This window comes from Podarcis cretensis (assembly GCF_951804945.1).
Source record: "Podarcis cretensis genome assembly, chromosome: 11".
NCBI classification, from domain to species: Eukaryota; Metazoa; Chordata; class Lepidosauria; order Squamata; family Lacertidae; genus Podarcis; species Podarcis cretensis.
In genome coordinates, this window is record NC_137180.1 from 9315950 (window position 1) to 9328048 (window position 12099).

Here is a 12099-nt window from a genome sequence, read left to right on the forward strand (position 1 = left end):
TTTCTTCCAATTGTTTTAATTGCAGCAATGTCCTTTTGTTTCCTTTGCATCCTCTTCTTCCACTCTGATTGCTTTTAACGCAACACAGTTCTGGTTCTTGGGTTGGAGGCACTGCTGAAATGATAAAAATGAGGTGTGCAAGATGTCAGATACACATGGCAAAACACAAACCAGTAATTTGAGCATCGCTAGCCAATATAAAACTAAGAAAGCAAACAATATAGGGGCTCGGGGAGGGAAAGAACCACTCACAGACGGCATTTTTGAAAGCGATGCAACATCTGTAGTAAACGAAAGCACAGGCCAAGCAACTCAGATTACAAACAGTGAAGCAGGGAAGGGGGGCAGGGAGAGTTCAGGTCTATAAAGGGATAGCAGTGGAACAAAGTACCATAAGCGCATTTGTTGTAAAGCATCCCTTTTCCTCCTTTCCCTCTGAGGCACCAGACTGTAGGAAAAGTAGAGAAAGAAAAGGTAAAGGGAAAACAGTTCTTTCAAGACCAGCCAGAGTTTAATGCATGAAGTACGGTCGTTTTATTCAGCTTTCAGTTTAAACAAGAAAGACCAAATGCAACTAATGATATTAAAAGCAGATGGAGATCTTTTAAAACAAAGTGTGTGTGTCCCCCCCCCCCCCGCACCCCCCGGTAGTTTTTCATGGTTAAATAGTTAAACTATCCCTGAAAGAAACTAAAAGTATTTCTTACTATTTAATTAACAGTGTAGGACTTACGGCGTATTTGATCCTATTCTTCAAGCGCCTTTTAAAATCCATTCTCTCTCCACTCATCGTGCCAACACAATATCTTGCTCCCTAAACTGCTATCTGTAGCAACATGGGACGACTCTTTCATTTGTAGCAAAGGTTTCCAGACATTTTCAAGAGAAAGAGGGGAGGGAGTTACTTAAGCACTCTTGAAAACTAAGTAGGAGCTTAAGATCCAGGTTGTTTTTTGAACTGGCTGAGGCAATCAGATGCACCCGCTCCGTATAAGCGCTTGTGAACAACCCTGATATAGAAGCAGTTCTACATATATGTAAAGTACTTTTCTAACAATGGTTGTTTCCCCTGCAATAGAATTTCTATGCTGTCACGACCCACAAAATGCCTGGTGGTAGCATAGGGTAGGGCATTGAGGGACCTTACACAGAGCACCTGCTAAGACTGATAAATGTGGCCTAAGCCTACCTGTCAAGATCTGTCACACAGGTGTGTCTTGCGTATGTACAACAGATCAGTGTCCTTAGAAGTTCAATCTACTGACCAGACCAAGGACTGTGGCACAATGCAGATTATGAGACTGAGGTATGGAAGGAGGCAAGGCTTCCAAAGGAAACGCACTAATTATGGTCAAAGGCCTGGAAACGATGCCTTATGAGGAATGGCTAAGGGAGCTGGGCATGTTTAGCCTGGAGAAGAGGAGGTGAAGGGGTGATATGATAGCCATGTTCAAATATATAAAAGGATGTCACATAGAGGAGGGAGAAAGGTTGTTTTCTGCTGCTCCAGAGAAGCGGACACGGAACAATGGTTCCAAACTACAAGAAAGAAGATTCCACCTAAACATTAGGAAGAACTTCCTGACAGTAAGAGCTGTTCGACAGTGGAATTTGCTGCCAAAGGAGCGTGGTGGAGTCTCCTTCTTTGGAGGTCTTTAAGCAGAGGCTTGACAACCATATGTCAGGAGTGCTCTGATGGTGTTTCCTGCTTGGCAGCGGGTTGGACTCGATGGCCCTTGTGGTCTCTTCCAACTCTATGATTCTATTTCCCCCAGGGGCATTTGCTTTTCTGTTTATGCGCCACAGCACTGGACCAAGGGATACATGAAACTGCTGTGTGGCCAAAATTGCAAAGTTGCTTTCGAAAACAACTCCCTCCACGCCCCATTTGGGTCACCTGTATGTTTCTAGGGTTTGTTCTGACTTTTCCAGAATTATAGGAGTCAGTTCCCACAACTCCAGAATTCACTTCTGTGTGGGGAATACCAGCCAAATCCCCCTCTGTATATAGGACTTAAGAAAACAAGTTATAGAATTACTCGTCTTCACCCTTTACTGAAGGGAGGTGTGATCACCACTAAGTTGTATACCCTAGTTTAGAATTCCAGAGTATGGGCTGTAGCCAATGCCAGTTCTACTCAGAAAACACCCACAAATATCCCCTCTGCAAAGAGAAAATAGTCCTTCTGTTCAGGAATTTGGACACCTTGGCAAACTATTGTTGGGGGAAACCTGGAAACGGAAGACAGAGGGCATGATTTTGCAACCCATAATCTTCCAAACTGATTTTATTCTTTTTAACACAGTGAAGCATAACAGATTCGTTTTTGTTATCTTCTCACTTAACATACGGACGCAGGTGGTGCTGTGGGTTAAAGCCTCAGCGCCTAGGGCTTGCCGATCGAAAGGTCGGCGGTTCGAATCCCTGCGGCGGGGTGCGCTCCCGCTGCTCGGTCCCAGCACCTGCCAACCTAGCAGTTCGAAAGCACCTCCGGGTGCAAGTAGATAAATAGGGACCGCTTACCAGCGGGAAGGTAAACGGCGTTTCCGTGTGCGGCTCTGGCTCGCCAGAGCAGCGATGTCACACTGGCTACGTGACCCGGAAGTGTCTCCGGACAGCGCTGGCCCCTGGCCTCTTAAGTGAGATGGGCGCACAACCCCAGAGTCTGTCAAGACTGGCCCATACGGGCAGGGGTACCTTTACCTTTACCTTTACACTTAACATATCATTTCTAAAATTCCACAAGATGGGATGAGCCACATCACAAGTGCACCTTGGTGCCTTGGCTGGTTCCTGGATTTCCATTCTCTATTAAATGTTTGATATTATTTGACTGAAACAATTGTCCAACAGGCTGAACAAGGGGAGAGTCCATCACTATTCAAGGTGATGTAGAAAACTGAGGGGCCAATCATTTTAGGCTTGAGGGCCACATACCCTCACAGGCAGCCAGGGGTAATATTCATGCAAGTCTTACCACTGTGCAACAGATTACAGTCCAGCCGCACAAAAAATCAGGTTTCTACACATACACCTGTCCATTCAAATTTGAGCCTAACAAGAGGCATTATCACAGTTTGAGCACACATTCTTGGCAAAGCACTTAGGAAGAGGGCGACCTATTGGAGGAGGGCAGCTGGAGGGGGGGTGCACCTGAGGGCCAAAGAAAGAGGTCCAGAGAGCCACATTTATGCCTAGGCCTGAGGCTCATCACTCCTGATGTAAACGACTAATTTCTGCTACTCAAACACCAGCGTACAATTCCTCTCTAACCTCGGTTCCACTAAAGTCAAAAGAAATATGGCAACCACAAAACTACAGGAAACTACTGGGCGATACTGTATATCGAAATATGATCCAAAACTGGTTTGAAGTCCGTATCTTGCTAGCGGTTTCATAATTTTTGACCTGGGAATAGATCGCAAATCACGATGTGTGTGTGTGTGTTTGGGTGTGCGCTAAGCAAAAATCATAATGTGGGGAAAACCATGAAGCCAGCCAATGCTCTCGATTCCTGCAGCCCATTAACTCTGCCTGCTCAGCTTCCTGCAGGAGGCAGCGAATCACAAGAGCAGGTGCCAGCAAAAATTACAATGCAGGAGAAAACATGAAGCCAGCCAATGCCTCTACATAGCTCCATCTTTATTTCAGATGTTGTGATTTATCAGTATATTGCAATGTTTAGCCGGTGATATATCATGATGGTGAAAAACAGATATTGCCTGGCCCTACTGTGTACTATTTAAATCACAATTATCCAATGCCTAAAATATCCAGTTCATGCAACAATTTAGCCTGTGGGCCCTTAATCTACTGACCCAAGATATCTTCTAAGGAAAGGGCCCATTCAGATGAAATACAGCTTGAGCCTTGTGCCTGCATGTTTTGTTCTTGCACCATTTTTTCTCTCCTTGGCACATTACGACTGAAGACTTTCTTGGTTAACCAAACCTATAAGGCAGAATCCTTGTTGCACAGCAGAAATCTGCTCATGTAAGAGACTTCACCTTCTCTTTTCCCCCTGCAGCCTCCCTATTTTCTTCAAAGGGTCCTCAGAGAGAAAGGAGAAGGGAAGGGGTGGCATGTTTGTGTATATGGTTTGTGCATATCTTGTCTTAATCAGGCAAGATGTAATATCTGAATCTGGTCAAGTAAAAAGTGTGGAGATTGAAGGCAGAGATCTATTAGCGTGCAAAAGAACGTTAGGGATATTTGAAGACGAAGAAGTTCAGATAAAGGCATACCAAAGAAAAATAGTAAGACTGTGCAGAAAGGAGGAGGAAACATAGCCAGCAGAAAACAGCAGGTTTTGAGAAACTGGTTCATTGTTCATTCTGCTTCAACAAGCTGAGTAAATAGTTAGTGGACTGTGAAAGTAGTGGAAATACGAATAATTTTGAAACAAGCAAATATTAAAAGTAAAAGCAGGAATTGTTTCTGCTGAAGCCATTTAGAAAAATAAGTATTGTTCAGATAAAATTTCATTGACATTGTAAGGCTGGGTGGCTGTTACTGCCATAAGGTGTTTCATTCACTACACAAGAGTAAGACCATGCGCCTTGATAGCACAAAACAATAGTGCTGCAGCAAGTGGATTCAGGTGAAGGGCTAGTAGAAAACAGAAGAACAGAACAGCTGGAGAAGGGGAATGAAATGCTGGATAGAGGGGATAAAGCTTCTTAACAAAAGGGCTCTCACCAAATACTTCCAAGGAGGAACGTAAATCTTTGCCAAGCCAGGACAACCCTGCTGCCTTGGAACTAGATCGTGTGGTTGGAGGGGGAGGGGGAGCATAGAAACCCAGACTAGCATCTCTACTGCAAGAATACATTTCAAAATGCACCATCAACAACCCAATTTACAACCCCAAAAAATATACAAGCATTTTTTCACACTTTGATGTAATACAATTTCTATTTCCTTCTGTTAAACTAATATAAAGTGCTTTGTTATATATATATATATATATATATATATATATATATAAAAATATATATATATAAACCCAATAGTTCTAAAATTAACAACGGCATAGCTACTTGAGTGTTTGTTTTGTTTTTGATGATGTGCACTTATGCACCAGCAGCCAACATCTTACAAGAAACATATTCCCCTTCCTTTCTCACACAGGACACAATACCAAAACGGCACTTGCCATCTACAGTTCTTTTTTCCTTTTTTTTTTAAAAAAGTAGCACCTGTATGTTTTTCAAATTGGTGACTGATTAAACATGGGCATCTTTTAGTCATTCAAAATATATCTTAAATACACTAATTAAGCAACAAAAACTTGCAATCCTGTATGTCCAAGTCTCCCCCCCCCCATTGTTTTCTATAAACACCATGCCTCCTGCTCAGTTCTTTAAGGCCTCTGCATCTAAGTAGAGGAGGCATTTATGTAATTTTCATATTCTTATATCTAAGAGACTCTCTCACCCACACAGAAGTCTTTTAAACTTGTTTTACAAGGGGAGGCTGATGGTATGAAAACATCTTTTACTGATTTACTTCAGCTTACATTCAACCTTCATACGTGGCTTCTGAGGTTGTCACCCATCCAGGCCTTAGCCAGAGTTGGACCTGCTTAGCTTCACAAAGATGGAGGCTTCATGTGCCTTCATGATACATGTTATTCAAAACATCCACATTTAACTCAAGTAGTTCTGTCTTAAATACAGTTTTCCAATACACAGCAAAGGATACTTGGGCCCAGGCTGGATGTAACACCAAACCACATTTTAGCTTTACGTGTGTGAGCAGCCGTGGAGTCCTGGTCTCACATGCTCCCCCTTCCTCTCTCCTCTTACGAGTCATGCCGTAAGGAGATCATCATCAGCATCCACTTCCACTTTTAAACTAACTGGCAAGAGCTTCAATTAGTTTAAACTATAGTTTTAAGTATGCCAGGATCACAGACCACAATTTGACGTGAGCTTATTTGAAAAGAGGACCCCTGCCTCCCAAAAGCTAAATGTAGTTCTCCCCCCCCCCCTCAAATTCAGATACAAAAAGAAATAGGTTAGTTCAAAACTTAAAGAGGATGCTTCTGATCTCATGGCTGTGCTGAAGGAGGGAAGGGGGAATCTGTGAACTCAAAGCTCACTGCTACTTGCACTAAAACTACGGTTCAGTGTTTGTCTGAAAGCAGCATTGAATTCAAGCAGAAGCCTGAATTTTATTTAAAGTTCAGCCTTCATTAATTGACAGTGTCTGCAGGGCAGCACAGTAGTTCTCACCTTTTAAAACTGCCTTTTCTTGCAGTAGACCTGGTTGTTCTTTTAGAATGGCCTGAACTGTCAGAATTGCTAGTTTCAGGCTGTTTACTTTTCTGAACACTGGACTGCAGAATTACCCTGAAAGGAGTAGGAGAAAGAAATTACTTAAAAGTAAACTGAAATGTACATAATGTACGAAGATAAATACGGCATATAGTTTTCTACCTAAAAACGCCTACCTAAGATGCCTAAAAGACAGGGTTTTGTGGACAACCGTTTTCGATCTTTCCTCATTGAGTGTGTGGTAGTATTCAGATTTCTGCTGTTTTAAATCCACTAAAACTTTTCATTCAGACTATTAATACAGACAACCATTTTGAGTTCAAGTTTTTACTTCCAAAACAGAGAAGCAAAGGGCTTTCTTTCTTTCTTTCTTGTGCAACAAAAGTGCCTTTATGGAGGACCAAGATCCTACCATACAAACATCTCTGCATTACTCCTGAATGTCCTAGACAAGGCATGGGTGACCATACAATCCAACATATGAACTGATACTAAGAAATATCTAAATATAAAAAAAGGAGAAGTGATTGCCTAAGCTTGACCACTTGAGTTTATAACCAACGAAATTGGTTTTTATACAAACGGAAAAACCATCTGTGAATCCCTACACTGGGGCTCAGAATTTACAAATGAACTCTTTAGTTTTCAAAAAGTTATGTGAACTAACACAACAAGATGATTTCTGCTTTGCTGCTATCCTGTTCTCCTAATGTCCTCGTTTTGTTTTCATGCTTTCCATAGGCGGTGAAGCAGGAACAAACTTCTCCTTAAATTCCTCCACTTCGCTACCCAGTTATTACTGGAAAGGGGAGAGATTTCATCAGCATACATTACTCAACTGCATCCCCTCCTCTCCTAGCTGGTGAGCTGGTGCATGCTCACACAACATCTTGGATAACCATTTCTAGAGGGTGATGCTTGGGGAGTGCACATTGGTCCTGTGGAGCCTTCAACGTAGGGTTCCTCAAGGTTCAATTTTATCCTCTATGTTATTTAACATCTACATGAAACTGCTGAGTGAGGTTATTATTCAGAGTTTTACGGTACGCTGTCAGCAATGAGCTGATGACACACAACAATTTCTCCTTTACATCTGCAGGTGAGGCAGTGGATGGACAGGACCATTGTCTTGCCTCGGTCATGGACTGAAGCTCAATCCAGGTAAGACCAAGGCATGGTCAGTGGGTGGCTCCCTAGACTCTTGATGGAATTATACTCCCTGGGAAGGAGCGGGTGCATAGCTTGGGGGTACTCCTGGATCCTTTGCTTTCGCTGGAGGCTCAGGTGGTGTCAGTGGTGTGGAGAAGAAGAAGAAGAAGAAGAGTTTGGATTTGATATCCCGCTTTATCACTACCCGAAGGAGTCTCAAAGCGGCTAACATTCTCCTTTCCCTTCCTCCCCCACAACAAACACTCTGTGAGGTGAGTGGGGCTGAGAGACTTCAGAGAAGTGTGACTAGCCCAAGGTCACCCAGCAGCTGCATGTGGAGGAGCGGAGACGCGAACCCGGTTCCCCAGATTACGAGACTACCGCTCTTAACCACTACACCACACTGGAGCACCTTCCATCAGTTTTGGCTGTTGACCCAGCTGCAACTCTATCTGAACAGGGATGACCTAACTTCCGTTGTCTATGTTCTGGTAATCTCTAGGCTGGATCACTGCGATGTGTTATATGTAGGGCTGCCTCCGAGGATGGTTTGGAAACTTCAGCTGGCACAGAATTTGGCATCCAGGCTGCTCACCGGGGCAGGACGGTTTGAGCACATTACGCCAATCCTGGCCTGACGGCACTGGCTGCCGAATAGTTTCCGGAACCGATTCAAAGTACTGGTTTTAACCTGCAAAGCCTTAAGTGACTCAGGACCACAATGCCTCAAGGACCACCTATTTGAACCACCCTGGACCCCGCAATCATCATCTGAGGCCATTCTTTGTGTGCCTCCTCCATGAGAGGTCCAGGGGGGTAGCAACATGAGAACAGGCCTTTTCTGCAATGGCTCCCAGTTTGTGGGATGCTCTCCCCAGGGAGGCTTGTCTGGCACCTTCATTATACCTCTAAGGGCATCAGGTGTTCTCTTCTACCAGGCCTTTGGCTGATTAACAATTCTATGTCCTTTTAAATGTGTTTTTGGGAGGGGGGTATTATTGGCTTGCTCTTTTTTTTGTTCTTGTTTTTATTACGTATTTTGTGTTTTCATTTGGTACAGTGGTGCCTCGCAAGACGAAATTAATTCGTTCCGCGAGTCTCTTCGTCTTGCGGTTTTTTCGTCTTGCGAAGCACGGCCATTAGCGGCTTAGAAAAAGGAGAGAGAAAAAGGGGGAAAACTCGCAAGACGTTTTCGTCTTGCGAAGCAAGCCCATAGGGAAATTCGTCTTGCGAAGCACCTCAAAAACGGAAAACTCTTTCGTCTAGCGAGTTTTTCGTCTTGCGAGGCATTCATCTTGCGGGGCACCACTGTATTATTATGGTGTGAGCCACCCTGAGATCTTCGGATGAAGGGCGGTATACAAATCCAAACAAATAAATCCCATATCTCCATGAAGCAAGATTCAGCTCTGATACTGTAGAAGAATTTGCCCCCGTCTGTTCCTGTAAGCAATTAAATGGGCTGCAATAATAGTTCTGTTCAGTGAAACTTTCCAGGAGGGACAATGGATTTCTTTATTCTTACTTTTTTTAAAAAAAAAAATAGTGCTTATATTATTGATATGCTTTCAGTTTATTTCTATTTATTCCATTCTTAGCCACTTTAGATATATAAAAAGGCATTCCTGAAAACTTTAAAAGGACAGTAAAAATTCAGGTCAGCTATTAAAAAAACATTTTCCTCCATAAGGGGTATGAACCAGTCACTGAGAGGATAATTAACAGAGTAATCCTAACTTACCTTTACACCAGAATTGGGGAAGAGGGAAAGAGTGATGAGCTGGTACAATGGGAGCCATATCTACTGCTCGGCTATTTCATAGTAGCCAGAGCAGGAGGTGGGGGACAACAGATTTCACCCCCCTGCCAAGGGCTGCAATAGGAGGGAATTAACTACGGCCATCCCATGACAGGCATTCACAGTTTCAGTGATTCTGTGGGCATGTGAGGGAAACAAAGGGTCTATGGTTCTGGTGTATCCATAGCCAGACCCGATAAGCCCCATTCTTACCTCCTCCACCCAATATTACTGGTGGAAGGTCTATGCCAGTGGAGATCTAAGTGTCTTCTCACTGGTACACCTCCATCTCCATCATAGGAGCACTCCCAGGGACAAAAGATTGCTCCATTAAGATGCTCAATCTCTCTTCTACAGCAGTGACCCCTCCCTCTCCCCCCACATTTTGTAAGTGGCTGCATTTCAGATAAGTGACAGGTTCTGCAAGACTGCAACTGTAGTGGCAACTGCAAAGGGAAGAGACAGTTTAATTCCTCACTGTAATTGCATCTTTCGCTTTGTGACACCAATTCATTTCACTGGTTGCAATGCATAGCTCATCGCTTGTATTGTGAGACAAGAAATGTGTCTCAAGTCTCCAGGAGTTAATAAAATGCAAGCTATTCTAAGCACACTAAGGCTGATGTGTATACAGTACAGTGATTTACTGCATTTTTAAAACTAAAAATGCAGGATATGCTAATTTCCAGAAACAACACAGAGCAAGACAATGGTCTTCAGCTATAAAGAATGGGAGCTGGAATCTATATGAAATGGCTAGGAGCTGCTATCAAGGGTTTGGGAGCAAGGGTCTAGCAATATGTGAATGACATCCTACCCTTTCTCTTTATTCCCTGGATTGTAGGGGGTTGGACTAGATTGCGCTGGGAATCACTTTCGGCTGTACAATTCTAAGATTCTATATTTATCAAGTTAAGGAAATCATCTATGCCCCATTTCTGTAGGTTTAAATTGGAGCATATAACCTATTACGCTAGTAAGCGTGAGCAGAGTTAAGGACTGAAATTTGCAATGAAGCACAAGCTGCTCTGCACAAGACCTTCTTGTTAAAGATACAGGGAAATGTGAAATATTCCAAAGTATCACTAGGGGGCATAAGGTCTTGTTTCTTCAATTGGCCCAGTACAATCCAAGACACAACAAACTTTCCTTTTTCATAAACTATTTTACATTTCCATCCTAAATCAGTCAGAAAGGTGCGATTTAAGACTTTCATATGTGAAAAAATACAGAATACCTGCAATCTAGAAAACAGTTTCCCCCTTTTACATTCCTTCACTTACAGCACAATCCTATGAGGCCTTATTCACAGGGATTGCAAGTTTCAGTGTCTGACCTGTACTGCCCTGACAAAGCACTGTCTGCATCTTTTCAAATCCATAATCTGAGAATCAAAATCCAGCACAGATTACTGAGGCAAGGTAGGTATTCAAAACTAGTCCAGAACTAGGAGATGAAGAAACCCCAAATGACCTTTCATATGCTGATAACAAAAGAACACCAGACAAGAGAAGAACACCATGCCTGGCAGTTTTCGAAGGGCAATTCTAAAGCACACAAATCACAATCAGTTTTTCTTGTAAAAGCAAGTAGCCCAAGTTCCATGATGCCTTGCAAAAAAAGGGGGGAAGGGAAAAAGAAGGAGGCTGTAAAAGCTTGGTGCATGCATTTATGAAGGAGGCGAGAAGGTGAACTTTCTGTAAAGAATGTAATAGGGACACACTTACACTATGACTCTGTCAAGGGAGGTCCTGCTGGACCTAGGTTCTTAACCCATCTAGACAGAATAGGAGGTTGGGAAGAAGGGAGCCACACACAATCCACCAGATGACAATGCTACTCAGGACAGACACCAGCATAGCTAGGAGACATCTAAAAAGGGGTGAGGGTGGGGAGGAAGAGATGGATATGAAATCAAAGGGGGAAATAAGGAACTCTTTTTTAAAAGAAATGAGTGGTACATTTCAGCCAGTTGCCGTTGCAAAAAGGGAAAAAAGCTCTATCCGTGTTCTTTGGTGCTGTGGGGGGAAATCCCTTCCCTGTTCAAAGGCCACGCTGTATTTTTAGGGAGATTATTTTAACCATCGTTTGATTTACAGGGTGAATCTAGGAAGGATTCTGCAAATCACTTTTCACCTAAAATACCCCAAACTCTGTCTTAGCTGGAAATTAACTGGCAGATTTGTCCAAATGCCATTTAAGAATACAATTTAAGAGCCTGCTGCATCAGGGTCCATTTAGTCTAGCATCCTCGCAGTGGTAACCAGGTACTTATGGGAAGCTAAAAAGCAGGACCTGAGTGCAATCTCTGCCCTTAAAAACACACAGGACAAAACCTTGTTCATAATATAGCGTACCAATATTAAATGCTCTCTGTGGGAGGGTCCGTCAATTCATAGCTGTCAACGTTTCCCTTTTTTAAAGGGAAATTCCCTTATTCCGAATAGGATTCCTTGCAAGAAAAGGGAAAAGTTGACAGCTATGCATCAATTAGGCTACATCTGCTTCACTAATATTTGGTCTGCCTGATCTAACAGCAACATCAGCATCAAAACACACACACACACACACACACACACACTTCAAACAAAACACACACACACAGAGAGATGTGCTGCTTTTCTACATTAAAATTGTATTTTAAAAGTATTACATATTTTTTACCCGATATGCTTTTTTTCTAACCATAATGCACATGCAAAGGAATTTCTTTTGGCCAAAAGCCTTCACATCTCACACACAAACACAGGGAACTGTTGCAGCAGCAGTTTCTCTAAAAGCAGAAAGCAAGAAACTTCTAAGTTATGGGTAGGAAAACCAATCCTGAAAGGGCCTTGTTTTGTAGCAGTTTTGTTTTAAAAAATACACTGAAA

The 12099-nt window shown here is 42.8% G+C and overlaps 1 protein-coding gene across 8 annotated transcripts in view; it reads right to left on the reverse strand.

Annotated features, from left to right (window-relative positions):
• CDC14B (cell division cycle 14B) overlaps nucleotides 1-12099 on the reverse strand; it is a 54784-nt gene continuing 42685 nt past the window's right edge. For 2 of the 8 annotated variants that reach the window (XM_079996106.1, XM_079996111.1), the window contains exons 13-15: nucleotides 6238-6354; nucleotides 392-448; nucleotides 1-114 (exon numbers count right to left, since the gene is read on the reverse strand). In XM_079996106.1, the coding sequence (XP_079852232.1) occupies nucleotides 75-114; nucleotides 392-448; nucleotides 6238-6354 (214 nt within the window). In that variant the 3' untranslated portion in view covers nucleotides 1-74. Of the gene's footprint in view, nucleotides 115-391; nucleotides 449-733; nucleotides 848-6237; nucleotides 6355-10953; nucleotides 11099-12099 lie in introns of those variants that run through there. The other 6 variants (XR_013843770.1, XR_013843771.1, XM_079996107.1 and 3 more) reach the window with 6 other exon arrangements.